The sequence below is a fragment of the Marmota marmota genome, unplaced genomic scaffold, assembly GCF_001458135.2.
Source record: "Marmota marmota marmota unplaced genomic scaffold, marMar, whole genome shotgun sequence".
NCBI lineage: Eukaryota > Metazoa > Chordata > Mammalia > Rodentia > Sciuridae > Marmota > Marmota marmota.
In genome coordinates, this window is record NW_026000102.1 from 1885454 (window position 1) to 1904230 (window position 18777).

Below are 18777 nucleotides of genomic sequence, written 5' to 3' on the forward strand. Positions count from 1 at the left end.
TGATTTCACTATTTGTAATAATGTCTTTTTATATGCCTATTTTCCCAAAAGGCAGCAAATAGGGCTTAACACAAAGAAAAATACTCCAAAAATACTTGCTGAATCAACGGACTATGTTTATTTATCTTCACAAATAATAAGATTTTATTGTTAGTCTCCCTATTATTAGTCTGAAATTAAAAGTGGAGAATTAAAGAATCCCTATCACAGATTTATTGCCATGGAACTATCCATCAGAAGGACCCTCAGGCTGGGACAGTGTGTTCAGCATGTGAGGGGTCCTGGGTTTAATCTCCAACATGTGTGTGTGTGTGTGTGCACGCGAGCATGTGCACGAGGGTATACACACACAAACTCCCTGACCCCATTCAGAAAATAAAAAGGGAAGGGGGAAGGAAATACTTTGAATAGGGGGACAGAAAGACCAGTAGGATGAACTCGTTATCTTCCAAATTAGTTCATAGTCTGTGAGCAGCAATGTGCTCTTGACAATTGCTCCAAATCACTGATTCCATGCTTTCCTAGTACTCCATGCATCCTTATATTTTCTTTCTTCTCATTACTCCTCTCTCTCTCTCCTTCTTTTCTTATCCTCCTCTCTATTTTTTTCTTCTCCTGATTGTAGATTATACCTGCCAGAGGCCCTTTGTGGGCATTAGTGGACCTGATCTGCTGTTGTGGGTGCTGCAGATATCCTGGGTCCCAGTGCTGAGTCAGGACCTCAAGCCACTGCTGCAGAGCTGCACCTTCCCTACTCAGACCAGTGGAGAGATGAGGAAAGCCCAGAAAAACTGAGTCTTCTCAGACCACTGGTCCACATGCTCTCAACTCCTGAGCTAATATAGGTGGAGGTGCTGCTCTTTTGGGTTTGAGGACAAAGGGCAACATATTCCTACATTCCTATTGTCATTTTAGACATCAGTTAATCAAACAGATCTGTTTCATAAGATGTATCACCTTTTCTTATTAAAATAATAGTGAAAGTTGCCCAAATCACATTCATCTTAGCCATGTCCATCCTACCCTAAATTTGAGGCTCTTAGTGAAAACACACAAAATAGCTGAAATCAACTGGCTGGATAGTATTTCAATAACACTCATGAGTTTCAGCAAATGGTACTGGTGGCTTACTATGTAGTGATCACATTTAATTCAAGACTTGGCTGAAACACACAAGCTTGGAGCATCCAAGCTCCATCATCAGGATGCCCAGGAAGGCTGGGGCACATATTGAGTGGCAAGGGACAACAGAACTCTAAAGCAGTCTTTGGGTAGTACCAGCGGCAAACTGTAGGCTTACACAGCAGCCCATATTGAAAAATATATTGATGTTAAGAGGAATGAAAACTTTAGATTCACAAAGTGTTTTCCTGGGAGGTCTTGAGAAGAAAGCACCTATAGGCTAGGGTTCCGGAAAGTCACAGGATAGAAAAAGATTCTGAGTAAATGAGAAATGAAACCACAATCTTCTCTCCACACTGGCTTTTCTCAGTTGATGCAATAATAGTTTACTCCTCTTTGGAGATAATTCACTGATTTAATCCTTATTTATTAAGAATACATTTCATGGGCTGGGGTTGTGGCTCAGTTGTAGAACGCTTGCCTAGCACAGGTGAGGTACTGGATTTGATTCTCAGCACCACATAAAAATAAATAAATAAAAATAAATAGGGGCTGAGGTTGTGGCTCAGTGGTAGAGCACTCACCTAGCACATGCAAGGCCCTGGGTTCAAACCTCAGCACCAAATAAAAATAAATAAAATGAAGGTATTGTGTCCAACTACAACTAAAAAAATAAATATTTAAATAAATAAATAAAAATGAATATTTAAATAAATAAATAAAGGTTAAATTCTTAAAAAAAAAAAAGCAGAAGAAGACAGACATTTCATCATGAAGAACACTAAAAACGGCTGGGGCTGTAGCTCAGTGGTAGAGTGCTTACCTATCATGCATGAGGCACTGGGTTCGATCCTCAGCACCACATTAAAATAAGCAAATAAAACCAAGGCATTCTGTCCATCTAAAACTACCAAAAAATTAAAAAAAGAAAAAAAAGAACACTAAAATCACTAAGTACGCTTATCTGGATCAGACTCTACATTCTTGGTACAGGAGGACAGTTCACAACAGAATGGTCCAGGAGGATACATGGCTCACTTCTCCCCATGAGGAACCCTGTATTATTCCAGTAAAGGTTTCTGATTCCCACTCTCATTATGAGTGAACAAAGTGTTTTCCTTTGGAGACAGTTTCTCAAGAGTACTAATATCTCCACGAGTGTAAAGCTCTCTACTAGAGGACATCTTCTCACTTAACAGCTGGCTAAATAGGCAGAACAAAGGGTGGCTTACTTGAACTGACAGAAGATATCTGCATACTCTGGAAGGATCCCACTGGCCTGCAACACTGTTACTCGGAAAGTGAAGGCACTGCCCAGTTTCAGATGATTGCCAATCTCTTCTGAAAACCCTTCCATAACCATCTTTCCATCCAGCAAAGTGCTTGATTTCAAATCTAAAGAAGGTCAAGGGAACACACACATGGGTCAAATAATGTGAAGAAGAGCGAGTTCTTTCCATTACTAGTTGATGAAAACAACTATGTCCCATATTTTTCCCTCGTAGACAATGTCCCAATCATAGTAAACTCTGTCTACGCACCCAAGTCATTCGTTCGACTGATTTCTTCAGGAGGAGTGATGACCTCAGAACTCTGACCCTGCCCTTCCACAATCCTCAGCTCCTCCAAGGATAGACCAGAACGAGTCATTGCGACTGAAGAAAAGTCACTCTGAAAGCAAGGCAGCGAGGATGGGGGTGAGTGTATATGAGAACATAGAAAAAACACATTTTCCTATTTTCTTTCTTATGTCTGTATACCCAACAAACAATCACTGGAAAACTATATGGATTAAGAACTGTCTAAGAAAAGGCAACACTACAGTAATACAAACGCCGGGTCTCTGCAGTTGTTTGACATAGCCATATACTACTGAGCAACTCAGGGGTAATCAGCCTCCTATACTTTTAGTTCTAGGCAGGAAAACTGGTCTCCAATGCGGGACATTTTCCTGATAAAATCATCTACTTCCTCTCTTCCCTCAAGGTGTTTCTTCTTACCAAAGGTTTCTCACCTGATTAAAGTACTCGTTATCAAAAGATATTTTAGCTGTTCCAGATTGTCGAATTCCAGAGCCATAATCGGGAGCTTCTTCATCCGCTAAGTGGAAAAACATCAGCAAGGATCAAATGAGACAATACATGGGGAGAGGAGATATAACTCCTACTGGATTATAAAACAAACAAGACAGTCCTTTTGCATAAGGACAAATGACTCTAAAATAATAAAATGACATTGGCTGTTTCCAACTTGACTCATGTAGATTTACCACACTTAGCTCAAGTGAGACTACTTAGTAAAGAATCAGTTTTATCACTGAGATGGTTTAAATATCACACTTAGAAATACTAACCCTTTCCCATGAGGGCAAGATTGTGTTGAATAACACAAAACAAATATTTGAAAATATTATACTGCACTTGTGGAGGAGACCTCTACAAACTCAATATTGGTGATTGTGTGATAGGTTTCCATGGGAAAAAGACTGAAGTGACAGTCACTAGGGCAAAGCATTTGGAAGTTAAGACAGAAAAATACAGGAAAGGGCCACATTCTTTCCTCAGAATGTCAGCTGGATTATGGAAAAGTGAAAAGTGGTCCATGTGCTGCAAAATAGCAGCCAAAGAAATGTCTACTAGAAGTATCCTGAAAGAAAATTTAGGTAAGAAAAAGTTCTAAAACTCTTTCATCACTTCTGAACATACATTAAGATACATTATTTAAAATGTCAATAACTTAAAGTCATTCCAAGAGCTTATCTTCAAGTTAAAGGAAATCTTTTTACGCCAATATTCCAAAGTAGTAGTAGACCAGACAAAACAAAATCTATTTTTTTATATTTATTTTTTAGTTGTAGTTGAACACAATACCTTTATTTTATTTATTTATTTTTATGTGATGCTAAGAATTGAACCCAGGACCTCGCTCGTGCTAGGCGAGCACTCTACCGCTGAGCCACAACCCCAGCCCACAAAATCTATTTATGATATGTGGGGACAAGAGCTAGAAAGGAAGTAAGAAAGGCCTTCATAATGGATAAACATATCACTATTTGGGTTTGACTGAAGCAAGGCCCATATAGAGCCACCTTTGTCTCCAGGCAAGAACTCACAGCCTTTACTGCAGAGTTGGTGACCTACCTGCAATGGCCTGTACAGCCACGCGCAGAAATCCCCGCACTTCTCCCTTCTCACTGACGATGGCCACCCTGTGAATCAGGGGCACGGGATACAGCAGATTGCTCAGGTATACAAATGCCCTAGAGACAGACACCAGGAAACAAACATCAGAGCATCCTACAGAGGGAGAGGCTGGCTTTCAGCCTCAGTGAGAGTAGCTTCCTGAACCTGAGCTGGCTTCTGCACCTTATCTTAAGATCATTTCTTGGTTCTATCCTCTCAAACTGCCTCCAGCTGCCTTTTTAGCCCTGATGACACGTGAAAAAATTTCAAACACTGGACAAAGTGCTGACAAAAACCAATCTAGTTCAAATTACTCTCTGTAAGAACTACACTGTAGGTAGAAGAGTAGCAATTGGAAGTAGACTTCCAAGATACTGCTCTGTGAATACTGCTGGTGGGGTGAGAATCCCATTAAAGAAATTAAACCTTTAAACATAAGGAATTACCAAGAGTTCTAAGGTTTCCCGATAGAGAAAACAGAAATCAGGAAACAAAAACCAGGGAAATGTGACTGAAATATGATTAATAACTAAAATAAATTTCAAATCTCAGTATTATGGGTCTTTAGTTTATTCTAAGGACTCTTTTATCTTCAGGTAAGGTGACTGACAAGATAAGAGAGGCAGACACATGTGGGCAAAGACTGTGCAGCCAGAAATTTCTGAGTAGCAAGCTTATAGACTGCATGGGCATCAAGATACATGCTAAGGGGAGAAGCATAAAGCTGGTTCCTACAGGGTTTGCTTTTACTCCTAGAGTCCAAAACCTAAGTCAGAAATGCATAAATAAAAGGTGAATTACAGATCTAACACTTTATATTTCAAACAAACTAGCCAATTCTGTCACATCACCACTCTTTTTTTTTCTTCTCTTTATTTTGTAGCTATTGATTTAAAAAAAAAAAAGGCAATAAAAACTGAGTGTTCTTTCTAATCAGTAGAAGGGAAATAGAATCTAGTTCCTATAGTTACTCCTGTCTTCCCACTTGGTATATGCTGCTCTTTGAACATAAGACAAAAGACGAAGAATAAACATTTGCATCAGGAAACCAAACACAATGGAACGTGACACACATGTGCCTGTCTGCTGCTTTTCCTGCTCTGTTTTTACAACAAAGCTAGAAGGATGAAGGAGTGGACAGATACTTGGGATTTCAACTCAAAATAATGAAAACAGACAACATAACAGAAAAACAAATGTTAATTAAAGTTTAAGAATATAAATGAAATATGAAAGAAAACAAAAATAACTGCAAATGAACATTAAATCAGATCATGATGTCTACTTCCCTTTCAGTCTGCTCCAAAGCAGGAGAGGGGGCAATACTGAGATAGAAGGTTAAAGCTTTGCTATGCATAAATTTAGGAATGAAAATGCATCTAAAAAGGATTACAAACAAGACCATCAAGCACCAACTACTAGGAGAGTCTAGAAGACTAAGAATTTGGCATATGGAACCAAACGGATCCTCTCACTTCTGAATCACCATACATAACAACTTCCTCTCTTGATGGCATTTCCAACATGGAGGACATTAAGAGCCACTACACACATGCCAGGTGGGGCCAACTGGAGGCCGCTCTGCACTCACTGCCCACCTCGTGCCTTTGACTTAACATCTTTGGGTCTTATTTTAAACATCGTTTTTTTGTTTGTTTGTTTGTTTGTTTTTTATAACAGGACCCCAATGTTATATGATCTGAGCAACACACACAATTCTTTAATCACTGGTAAAATGTATATTTGTGTGATTGCTTAAGTGTCTCTATCACCTACCAGACTCTAAGTCTGTGATGACAGGAACCATTTGTTTTGCTTACTACTGTCTGAAGAGGGCTGGGCATAAGGTAAATACACTCAATAAGTATCTAGTGAGTGAACATCTATCTACATATATAAAAGAACAGCAAAGTGATATGTCATCTACCTTTAAGTAGAAGTGGAAGGTTTCTCAGAAAAATGAGAACTCTCAAGAGGCAGAGAGGCAAAGCAATTCAACTTCATATTGGGTTAATTTTTTCAAAACCGAATTTATGATGGATATTAACTATATATAACATGTTTGATCCCTAACCATACTTAATCTGTCACCTTAAACATAGCTATTCAAAACAGGGGCCACCGTTTTTTAGTATAGCTAATTGTATTTTATGGACACATCACAATAAAGTAAGATTGGAGCTCACATTAAAGAGCAGAATTTCCTTCGTGCCTATGGCAATGGCTATTCCAAATGTGGAAGCACTGAAGGCATTATTGTAGATATTCCTTTTCAGAAAAGAGAATCTATAATTCTGTGATAGGAGCATGGGCATCAGTTCTGACACGGAAATGCACACTCACTAACAGCCCTTGTCATGTTAACAGGACACAACCCACAGCCCAAATCAATGCTGTATAAAACTTCTCCTTTCAAGTTTTTTAAACTGGAATTTTTATAATTACTCTGCTTTTCTGAAAGTCCTTATACTTTGACCTAGCAGACTGAAGAACAGGGAGGAGAGAAGTTATAAAAGATGTATTACGAGAAAGTTCTGTGAAGTTACATCAAAAATAGAAACAAATTTGTCAACATAAAGATAAGAAAAATCAGTATAATTATGGTGATACAGAAAGAATGTTTGTTAGGTACTTAGAGAGGCCACAGAATAATCATCTTTGCCCATTTTCAACCCGGAAGACTAGCTTACATATTTTGTATTTCATCCCAAGTTATGATGGATGGTTCGTAACATCCCAGCATGCCAAGAGAATAGCTAAAGGGACAAGCTCTTTTAATTTTGATATAAAGATTCATCAGAGGTAGCCACAGCCCAGAAACAAATCTATAAATGGAATTTCATAAGAAAATGGATTTTTTGAGGGGGGGGCGGTAACCAGGGATTGAACTCAGGCACTTAGCCACTGAGCCACATCCCCAGCCCTTTTCTGTATTTTATTTAGAAACAGGGTCTCACTGAGTTACTTAGCTCCTCATTGAGGCTGACTTTGAACTCACAATCCTCCTGCCTCAGCCTCCCAAGCCACTGGGCTTACAGGCATGTGCCACCTAGACCAGTTAGAAAAATGAAAATTTTAAGAAGTGAATTGTATTTATAATTATGTGCCAATAGGGGAAAACTGATCCTATGAATCACAAAAACAGGAAAAAAGGTACTCCTCTTACACATCCAATGACTACTAAACAACACTGTTATACATTTTCTTTGCAGAGGAGAATAACTGAAGGCAAAAATGAGAGCTATCCTTCATTTTACTGACTGATTTTCACACACACACACACATACACACCCCACCTCCCAGTCTTTTCCTTTTTTTTTTTTCGGTGGTAAGAATATGTTCTACCAGTGTGCAACACCCCACGTCCCCCTGTCTCTTTCTGGCAAGGCAAAGTTAGGTCTAAGAATCTGGAAACTCAAACAAATGTAAAGTCAATTCCTGAGCCATAGTATCACAAATATTTACATAAAAATCAAATTAAGAGTTGACTGCCTTACACTTATATTTTATATCTGATATGAAATATAAAACTAGAAAGAAAATAATGTACATATCTTAACCCAGTTAATATCCACATTAAGTAGGATTCTGACTTCAGTTTTCTAAACAACTGATTAAAAATACAAATGCTTCTAAGTAGAAATCTTAACCAGGATATTCATTTTGCCAGTATAGATAACACAATATGAAAGATGAAAGACTGGCAAGACTCTTTCCTACCAACTCATTTTATATGTGAAAATCCAACAGGCCTCAATTTAAGTAGCTTGTATTAAGTAGAGAGAAGACTTCTCCTGACCAGGCCACTTCTCCTGAAACTGTCCACTCCTCACAGTACAGTGGTGTAGAACACAAGCAAACAGCTTTAAAGCTATGCAACTGGCTTTGTTCATTGAGGCCAAGTTCATATGTAGAAACTAGTTTCTAACTTCTAACTCTCTTGGAATACGATGGATATGTGCTGAAGGATACAGAGAGCCATAGAGTAAACGAAAGCATTATTATCCCATTATCTGTATACATTTTTCTCACTTTTGGTATAAATCAGCTTTTCTGAGATTCTAAGTATCTGTTCCAGGTGACATACCAGTAGAAAACAATATCCATGGGTATATAATCCCATTGTGTTTATTCATGGAGAAACAACTTATAATGCCCCTTCCCTATTATAAAGTCCAGAGACTGTCCAATATTATGACTCAAACCTGTAACTGAGGTTTTCATTTTTATCAAAAAGCTTTTCTTTCTTCCCTTTCCATTATCTTCTACAATAGTTATGAAACTCCCACCTGGTAGGTAACACCTCTGTCTAATGGGGTCAGGAGACTTGCTGGACATCAATGTTTAGATAACTTGTGTTTACCACTTAACAGTGAAACAATTCCCTTATTTGTAAAGGGTTCAGCCATGAAGTTAAATTTTATATTTTAAAACCTGAACATACTTTTTAGTTAATCCAGTGATTTCTCTACTGTCAAACTTGTAATTATCATTTCATCGTGAAGACTTGATGTGGAAAAAGACACCAGTGAATTTATGCACAGAGTTCTATATCACTGACAGAGGGATGCATGGACTGAGAGCTAAAGACAATGCCTCAATTTGGTGAACTCAACATAAGTTTTGATAAATAATGCAGTTTTATGTCTAAATGAACAAATATTCATTTGTTGATGGTGTCAACAAGTAGTTTTCTGAGATTCATCATTATAAAGCTGATAGGTAAAATTCCAGCAGAAGCCAAAGGCCTATAGATGCATTCAGTGAAACTGGATATAAAAAAGGCAGCCACTGTAGACATGAAGTTTTCTTGATTCATTTTAGGACTCAGTAGACTAAGCAAAAAAATGAACCTAACAGTACCCAGTTCCACTTTAGTCACCTGTAGTACCACAAATTCTTCAGCCTAACCTTGGACTTGGTGTGTTCGTTCCCATGTAACCCCATATGCCTCCTCAGTCACATTCCTTTAAGAAGGAAGCATAGTCCACAGTATCATTTGTGAATTCATTACCTTTGATTCTTAGCCTTACTTTCTCCTTTGAAATTTCCTCCTTCAAAACAAAATGATTGTTCTGAATTTAAGATAAGCATCCCTCCACATAGTCTTCATATATTGCTGTATGCTGTATTAAGGAGATAGAATGCTCACAAATAATGCCTGAGCTCTCTAGCCAGATTTGCATCTATGGGACTTTAAGCATTGGCAGACTTGGGACTGAGCATTCATGAATTAAACTAAGTCAGTATTATCCAAAATTGAACAAAGAGGTCTTTATAACAAGAGCTGGTCCCTTTTTGCCTTTCTCACAATAACCTCACCAACCTTCCCACTAAAATGAACCAAGGGGACCGGTCGTAAAATGGGTCATGCCCGTCACTGAAGAGATCTGATCCCTCCTCCGTCCCTGCGTCAGAGCCGGTGTCATCCACGAATGCCTCATCATCAAAATCCTCCATCTCATCTTGCTGCTCGTCAGCCAGCTCAGTGATGTCGGAATCGGCCGTGGAAAAAGTGGGGGAGGGTGTGCGGTCGGCAAGGCGCTCATTCACACAGCCGTGGAAAATGGGGGAGCTAGACACCAGGTAAGACGCCGATTGACACAGCCAGGGAGAGAGGAATAGTTGGTTAAACAAGAAGCGATAGGTGCCAACAGGACAGAGTCTACTGGGGAATCAACACAATAAAAGCAAATAGAAAAGCAAAAGGATAAAATAAGCATAAATCATCTGGATCAGGTGAAAGGGAACAAAAGGGCAGGTTGAAAAATTCTACAAAGATGGATCCTTAGAATAAGAAAAGCAAAGGAAACCCATGAGTAGAGCAACCTAGGTGAATACTGTGCTAGCAAATATTTACATTCTCCAGTTCACACAGAAAGACCAGCAGCATCTTGGCCTCAAAGGAGCTACTCAACATTAAGGTGAAATAATACGAATTTAAATGTTTATTTAAATGCTAACATGTTCTTGAAACAGAAGAAAAAAAATGGATGAAATAGTACATGCCAAAACAGCAAGTGCTTTGCTTGGGTAAGACGTTTTTGGCCAATTCATCTCTTTAAATAAGCTTGTCTACTATCGGAGTGGAGTGGAGAAGACTTCCTTCATTTCTACAAAATACTCTTACTTCAGCAACAGATTTTTACATAGCTCCTTTAAAAAACAGACTACTTTTGCAATTGAAAAACAATTCTAATTCTAAAAATAGCACAAAATATAAATTTCCTGCTTTAAAATTTCTAAACTTCTAAACGACTCAATATAGACTCACAGAGGCAATATTTGTTTTCATAAAATGTTGAATATAATGTATATATAAAAGAGACTACTCAAGAGGACTACAAAGATATGCAATTAATTCGCCCTTGGCAATGACAAAAGTGAGATGAACTGCTTTATGACTTCTCAGATTATGAAGATATTGCAGTCGGCTAAATATCTTAATCAATTTATCTTAATTAATTGCAAAACATTTTGTAAATAAGCTGAGAACCAAAGAAGACTGTCAAACCCTTTCAAAAGTTTGAGAATCAAAAGAATATGCATGTTTAAAAATGCTGAAGGGAAGTATACCAAATGACACGGTGGTTATGAGAGGATAAAATGGGGCTCTTTTATTCCTTTTTTCCTTTTAACCTTCTGTAATATCAACTGAGATTTTTAAATTAAAATACAAGTATTCATTATTTAAAAAGAAACCAACAAAATCATCACATACCTTCCCACAAGTTTGAACCAGTGGAATCGATCATAGAATGGATCACTGCCAGTCATCGTAGCTTCACTGTCATCTTGGGCATTAGAGGCCATCTCACCCGCCCTATCATACATCTCACGCATCAAATCCAGCCTCTGCCTATTTAGCAAACATGAAGGACACTGAGTTAATATTATGAGCTTCCATTAAATTTTTGTTTTGGAAGCATCTTACATGCAAGGTTCTTTTTCCCCCTGGTACTGGGGATTGAACCCAGGGGTGCTTAACCACTAAGTATGTCCCCAGCCCTTTTTATTTTTTATATTGAGACAGAGTCTCACTAAGTTGCTTAGGACCTCGCTAAATTGCTGAGATGGGGCTGAGGTTGTAGCACAGTGGTTGAGCACTTACCTCACATGTGTGAGGCACTGGGTTTGATCCTCAGCACCACATAAAAATAAATAAATATATTGTGTCCATCTACAACTAAAAAAAATATTTTTAAAAAAATTTAAAAATAAATAAATAAATTGCTGAGATTGGCCTGGAACTTGCAATATTCCTACCTCAGCCTCCCAAGTGGTTAGGACTAACAGGCATGAGCTACCATGCCTGGCAAGAGTTTGTTTTTAAACCAGGCATTGTGTTGCACATCTGTAATCTTAGTAGCTCGGGAGGCTGAGGCAGGAGGATTGCAAGTTCAAAGCCAGCATCAGCAATTTAGTGATGCCCTAAGCAACTTATTGAGATCTTGTCTCTAAATAAAATATAAAAAGGGCTGGGGATGTGGCTCAGGGGTTAAGTGCCCCTGGGTTCAATTCCTCAATTTCCAATATTAAAACCAAAAAAAAAAAAAAAAAGGAAGAAAGAAAAGAAAAAACAAAAAAAATTTTTTTAAAAAAGCTGTTCCCATAATTTTTAAAAAAATATTATTTTTTAGGTGTAGTTGGATACAATGCCTTTATTTTATTTATTTATTTTTATGTGATGCTGAGGATTGAACGCAGAGCCTCGCACATGCTAGGCAAGCACTCTACCATGAGCTACAACCCCAGCCCCTGTTCCCATAATTTAATGTTATTAAAAACAAATGAGGGCTAGGGTTGTGGCTCAGCAGTAGAGCACTTGCCTAGCATGTGAGTGCCCTGGGTTTGATCCTCAGCACCACATAAAAATAGATGAAGGTATTGTGTCCAACTACAACTAAAAAATTAAATAAATATTTAAAAAAAAAATGAGGGCTGGGTATATAGCTCAATTGGTAGAGTACTTGCTTTACATGCACAAGGCCCTGGGTTCAATCCCTAGCACCACAAAAAAAAAAAAAAAAAAAAGAAAGAAAGCCAGAAGTACTGAAACCAAAATCCTCAGTATCTAAGAAGTCTGAGTCTACAGAGAAGCCATCAAAATTCAAGAATGGCCACCTAACCTACAGAGAGTCAACCATCACAGGGGAAATGTTCCGTGGTATGTGACATCTCAAATACATTCAGTGGGAATTATCTCACCATATTAAATGTAAAGGAAGCTAGATTATAACTTTGTTTTTATTAATCATCACCATGAAGTCCAGGACAGAAAAGATACTATGGAGGGTAAATTTAAATATCAGATATCTGAGGAGTGTTATGATTCATTCACTTAGAAGGTAATGGATGGTTAGCAATATCACAGGCCAGCAACAGCATTTGGAAAGCACAGGAAAGAAAGCAACCACATCCTCAAATGAAAACATGAGGGAGTCCACTTGAGCAATTATTATTCCCTAAATAAAATAAGCAGCTTTTGAGTGTGTGCATACTTGAGTTTCTCCAAAGACCAATAATGTGTTGCTCCATTCTTCAGATCCTGAACTTCTACTGCCACCACTGTACGAGGAAAAGGTCTCTCCTCGTGAGTTTTATCCACTTCAGTGGGAAGTAATTCGGGAGGCAAAGGGGAATACAGTGTGTCAGTCAGCAGAACAAACTGAAATTGTACCTGAATGGAAAGAATAAACCATGGACAAATGTGAAAACCATTACATTTCAGCAGGTAAACTTCAGAGACAAGACAATATAATTATACTCCATGGGAAAAAGGTGAAACCTGTAGTATGTGCTATGGACTATCTACAAAAGAAAAAGAAGAAGAAAAAGCTGCCTGTATGTTAAACACAGGAAATAATCCTAGTTTCAAATGAGCCTATTTACAAAGTTTGTTTCCCCAGCCTTGCAAATATAAACTAAGGTTGCAGTAAGTCTACTTCGCTTGATTAAATGAGGACTTCTGTGGAACTTATACAGAGACCAAAAGGTGGACCAAGAATACATCCAGTCCTTCACTAACAAGAGCTGATGGAACACATCAAGGTATTCCAATTTTAAATTCAGAAGACTATATGACTACTACTCTGAGAAGTATTTACTATGGCAGCCAGGTGCTGTGGCAAAGACCTGTAATCCCAGTACCTTGGGAAGCTGAGGTAGCACACACATACACAATGGTATGATGAAAGAAAAGCACCTACCGCACTTTATTTCTGCAGTTCTGGGGATGGAACCCAAAGCCTCAGACATGCTAGGCAAGTGCTCTACCACTGAGCTAGCCCCTATTTGTTTATTTATTTGGTACCAGAGATTGAACCCAGAGCACTTCACCACTGAACTACATCCCTGGCCCTTTTATTTTTTATTTTGAGATAGGGTCTCACTAAGTTGTTGAGGGTCTCACTAAGTCAGAGGCTGGCCTTGAACTTTCCATCCTCATGAGTAGAACCTCAGCCTCTGAATAGCTGGGATTATAGGCATTTATCACCACAACTGGTATATATATGATTATAGGCATTTATCACCACAACTGGTATGTAATTTATTTCTTGTTACCACCCTGTATTTTCACCAATAAATACTAATGAATGCTAGACATTGAAATAAGGGTAGGGAGGGAATTCCTCCTTTAGTTAGTCTACTTAAGGAGAACAGTGGTTAATAAGTAATTATAAAATGAGTAGGGCTTCCAAGATTGAGAAAAAAATGATATCACAGTTTGCAGAAGCAGAATAGAGCCCTAGAGGCAGACAATGACTTTTACCAAAGACAGGCCATCTATGTGCCTTCCTAATGTTTAATGTGGTCTTTGGCTATAATCTTACCAGACAAGAGACTATTAAACAGTGGGACATACATAAGGATAAATCTAAGATTTGGTGTAAAATTTTGGTAATAATTACAAGAACATCTTTTACCATGTTCAGGCATGACTTTTAGTGCTTGATATGCATCCATTCTTTGATTCCCTCACAAATCCCCAAATGGCAGGTACTGCTGCCAATCCCACTTAGTAGATGAGGGAACAGAGGCAGGGGACAGTTAGGTCACACAACCTGTGGAGCTGGGACTGGACTTACACTATCTGGGTGCAGAGCACATGCACTTGTCTACTACACAGTATTGCCTCTTATCTCAGAAGAGGAATAAATTAGTGGCAGGTGGACATACAGGACTTAAAGGTCCAAATTTAAAGGCAGAAAACTAAAAAAAGTTGAGATTTTTTTTCAGAAAGCCAAGAAAAACATTTTTCTATTAATGTCTCTCCAGCTCTTGTCAAAAATACAGTCTCAGGTATAAAATGAACTAGAAAATATCTATTTCTATGAAATTTTATTTAGTAAAAATTAAATCAGTGTCTACTATATTCTAGGTATATACACTAAACAAAGGAATGCAGAAAGAAGCTGAGCTCCCCCCAAAGGTAAGGTTAGTTCAAGGTGATGTCCAAATGAACACACACAGGCTCAGCTCTGCCTCCAGACGACAGTGTTCCTGCCACCCTGCGTACCTTCTTCTTCAATTCCACACTGATGGCATTGGCCTCCTTAAGGTAGACGGCATTGCCCCAGAGTAAGTCCCTTAAGGAAGTAAACTGGTGAGACTTCCACTTCCGGAAGGCCCACTGGGCCAACTCAAACTCATGCTGCGTCCAAGGTACTGAAAGAGCAAAGGAAGCATATTTGATGGTCATCTCACAGCTGTAAGAAATTATATCCGTTCTCTACTTTATCTTGGTGATCAAGCTATTTTCCAGTTTCTATTCATTAAATTGCTTTTGCTTTTCTTTTTAGTAAAGCTTACTAAATTCTGTTGATATTATAGAAGCAGAATTTTAAAAAAAATCTGAAACAGCACATCAAATAAATAAAATTTTCTCTCATTTTAAAATATATTCTAATGTGGTGCTATATTTTTTTAAAAAGTCCCTGATCGCTGGTATAGCAAATGATAAATCCCTGAATGGGAGGTACTGTTGCCAACCCCACTTAGTAGATGAGGGAACAGAGGCAGGGGACAGTTAGGTCACACAATCTGTGGAGCTGGGACTGGACTTCCACTATCTGGGTGCAGAGCACATGCACTTGTCTATTACCACAGTATTGCCTCTTATTTCAGAAGAGGAATAAATTAGTGGCAGGTGGACACACAGGACTTAAAGGTATAAATTTAACAGTAGAAAACTAAAAAAAGTTGAGATTTTTTTTCAGAAAGCCAAGAAAAACATTTTTCTATTAATATCCCTCCAGCTCTTGTCAAAATACAGTCTCAGGTATAAAATGAACTAGAAAATATCTATCTAGTAAAAATTTAATCAGTGTCTACTATATTCTAGGTATATACACTAAACAAAGGAATGCAGATGAAGTTCTTTTCTAATATAGGGAAAAGGGTTATGTTTCACTTTGATATTTAAAAATAAAGACTTTAGCACATAAAGAATTCCTTCAAAGTTAATTTGAATTCTTTCTTTCTTTTTTAATTTGAATTTTTGAGACAACTGACAACTTGGGTAGAGAACCAAAGTGTAATGAAACTAGAAAACATCTATTTAGTAAAAATTTAATCAGTGTCTACTATATTCTAGGTATATACGCTAAACAAAGGAATGCAGATGAAGTTCTTTTCTAATACAGGGAAAAGGGTTATGTTTCACTTAGATATTTAAAAATAAAGACTTTATTCTGGAAAACTTAACTAAGCTAGCTGGTAATGGCTTTAAAGTATGGATACATTCCAAAGTCTTCAGCTAGGAATCTAGCAAATTAATTATCTTTTTTTTTTTTTTGAGAGAGAGAATTTTAATATTTATTTTTTAGTTATCTGCGGACACAACATCTTTGTTTTTGTATGTGATGCTGAGGATTGAACCCGGGCCGCACGCATGCCAGGCGAGCGCGCTACCGCTTGAGCCACCTCCCAGCCCCGCAAATTAATTATCTTAACAATGAGTAAGCTCTGAATTTACTTGAATATATGAAAGTCGTTTGTACAATAACATGAGATAATATACATAAACATCCCAAAAGATTTACGTGAAGACTGCTCAAAAACCTTGTGAAGCTATATAAAACACTATCAGCCTCACCTTTACTCCAGAGATCACAGCCTGTGTTCTCAGCACTGAGCATCTTATAAATCACCTTTATATTGGTTCAGTACAAGGTCAACAAATGGTGGGTCAATTTTGAGGAACCCAGTATTCATAACAAATAAGGGATTAATGTGATAATACAGATCCAAAAGACATAAGAGAAGGTTTCAGTCTCTATATTTCACCTTCTTCTTCCTCTTCTTCCTCTTCAGTAGTTTCTGCAGCCAGGGAACGGGTCTCAACTTGCTTCTGCAAGGCCTGCAATTTACTCTCATAGTCCTGAATGAAAAGAAAGGAGACAACATGTAGGAGAGTAAGGAAGGAAGGAAGGAAGAGGAAAGGAACACAGAAATGCAAGGAATACTGGGGGATGTAAAGAAAGCAAAGAACAATGATTGAGAGAGAGAGAGAGAGAGAGAGAGAGAGAGGAAACAATAATAAAAAGACCTACAGAGAAATGCTTGGGGATGGGGGGATGGCGAGAGAATGACAAATCATATACCATAGTCTGCAATGCATAGTGCAAAAAAGTAAAATTAACTGCAGCGCCTTTATTTCTATTTCCCCAAGGACTCAAGAGTTCTTTATTTGGGCTTGGGGTAGGAAAAAGGAGAGATTTTGAGGGGAAAAATGCATGTGTCCCTTATATATTAAAATACATTCAAATAATATAGTACCATCAAGGAATTCTAGAGAAAGATAATTTTGGAAAAGATTAAATTCCCCATTCCCCATTATTATCAAAAGTTCCAGTTTCCTATTTAAAAGGGTAAACAACTAGAGTTGTAGCCTTTGAAGTTTCATGTATATGAAAAATTACTATCTTTGTAGTGACAGGATAATGTCCCCTTCAAATGACCAAAAAGCTCACTGCTGGACTGAAATAATTGACAGATTACATTGTTGTTCAGAAAAAGACACTTTAAAATATGTTCTTATACTATAAAATGGATTATTAAAACAAATCAGATTTATCCTCTGTTTCTACATCTACTCTGTGCATTTTCAATAAGAGTACTATCAGCTGAAAACGGACAAAGAAACAGTTCTGGGCAATGAAAACAATCTCATTCGTTTTATGTGTAAGGCATAAATGCAAACAGTACATGAACTGTGTATCTGAGCTATTAAAACTTCATGATGGGGATAAATTAGGGGAAAACTGCCTAAAAATGTCCCTTGAGGTGTCAATGGAAAAAAAATAACACTTTAAATCTGGGTGCTATTGAAAAAAAAGAACTTTAAATTTCAGTGAAAACAAACAGGTAGGATTAAGAAAGGCGATATCCTTCACTTCATGAAACATTAAATTGCAGAATAAATGTGTTATCTTGAGATCTGTAACTGGCTTCCTGCTTCCTTTGGTTCCCCAGGAGTGACCCCAATCACAGGCTGTCATAAGACAGTCCTGGGCTGCTCCATCACACAGAGCTCTCCAAGGCACATATCAAGGTTCCACAACTGGAGTGCTGCAGAAAGCCTCCTTAACAAACTCCACTGCAGAAGGAGCTCCTGATGGCAACACCATGGATACAAACATTCTCCAAGGCTTCCAGCCTCGGTGGAGCACACCTGTAATCCCAGTGGCTCCAGAGCCTGAGGCAGGAGGACCATAAGTTCAAAGCCAGCCTCAGCAACTTAGCAAGGCCCTAAGCAGCTCAGTGAGACCCCGTCTCTAAATAAAACACAAAAAAGAGCTGAGGATGTGGCTCTGTGGTTAAGTGCCCCTGGATTTAATACCCCGTGCCAAAAACAAACAAACAAACAACAACATTCTCTAAGGCTGTGGTCATTTGTCAGGTGGGAGAGATAGAGGCAGAAGGAAAGGAAAGAAAAGGGAAGGAAGCACTCTACCACCGAGCTACACAGCCCAACCCTTTTTGTTTTTTATTTTGAGACAGGTTGCCCATGCTGACCTTGAACTTATGATCCTCCTGACTCAGGCTCCCCAGTTGCTGGGATTACAAGTGTGTACCAGGGGGCAATATTTTCAAAGTTATTTTCTAAGCATATCATGCACCCAGATCTTTTTATTTAAATTATCATTCCTTACTAAAAGAAATTTGGGCTCCGAGAGGAAATAGTAGATTCCCAGTTTGGTGTATGGTAAGAAAGTATAAGGTGAGCCTAGAATATCTTGTGCCAGAAAAGATGGAATAGCTCAAAGACCCCTGGGATCATTTCAATTGGACACAGACTCCTACTGGCCAGTAAGTCACAACAACAAAAAAAGAAGACAGCACATTGAGTACAGGAAGAATCCATTAGTTTACAATAATACTGAATACTGAAAAGGAGGAAAAAATGGAAATATCTTCTTAAAAAATATATATATATATATATATATATATATATATATATATATATATA

At 38.1% G+C, this 18777-nt stretch overlaps 1 protein-coding gene across 8 annotated transcripts in view; it reads right to left on the minus strand.

The window, feature by feature from the left end:
- Positions 1–18777, minus strand: part of Kif1b (kinesin family member 1B) — a 148428-nt gene that overhangs the window by 35474 nt on the left and 94177 nt on the right. For 6 of the 8 annotated variants that reach the window (XM_015501413.2, XM_015501410.2, XM_048783627.1 and 3 more), the window contains 9 exons: positions 16593–16686; positions 14824–14972; positions 12806–12984; positions 11026–11163; positions 9631–9879; positions 4263–4381; positions 3137–3222; positions 2664–2793; positions 2355–2517 (listed from right to left, as the gene is read on the minus strand). In XM_015501413.2, the coding sequence (XP_015356899.1) occupies positions 2355–2517; positions 2664–2793; positions 3137–3222; positions 4263–4381; positions 9631–9879; positions 11026–11163; positions 12806–12984; positions 14824–14972; positions 16593–16686 (1307 nt within the window). The remainder of the gene's footprint in view (positions 1–2354; positions 2518–2663; positions 2794–3136; positions 3223–4262; positions 4382–9630; positions 9880–11025; positions 11164–12805; positions 12985–14823; positions 14973–16592; positions 16687–18777) is intronic. The other 2 variants (XM_048783629.1, XM_048783628.1) reach the window with 1 other exon arrangement.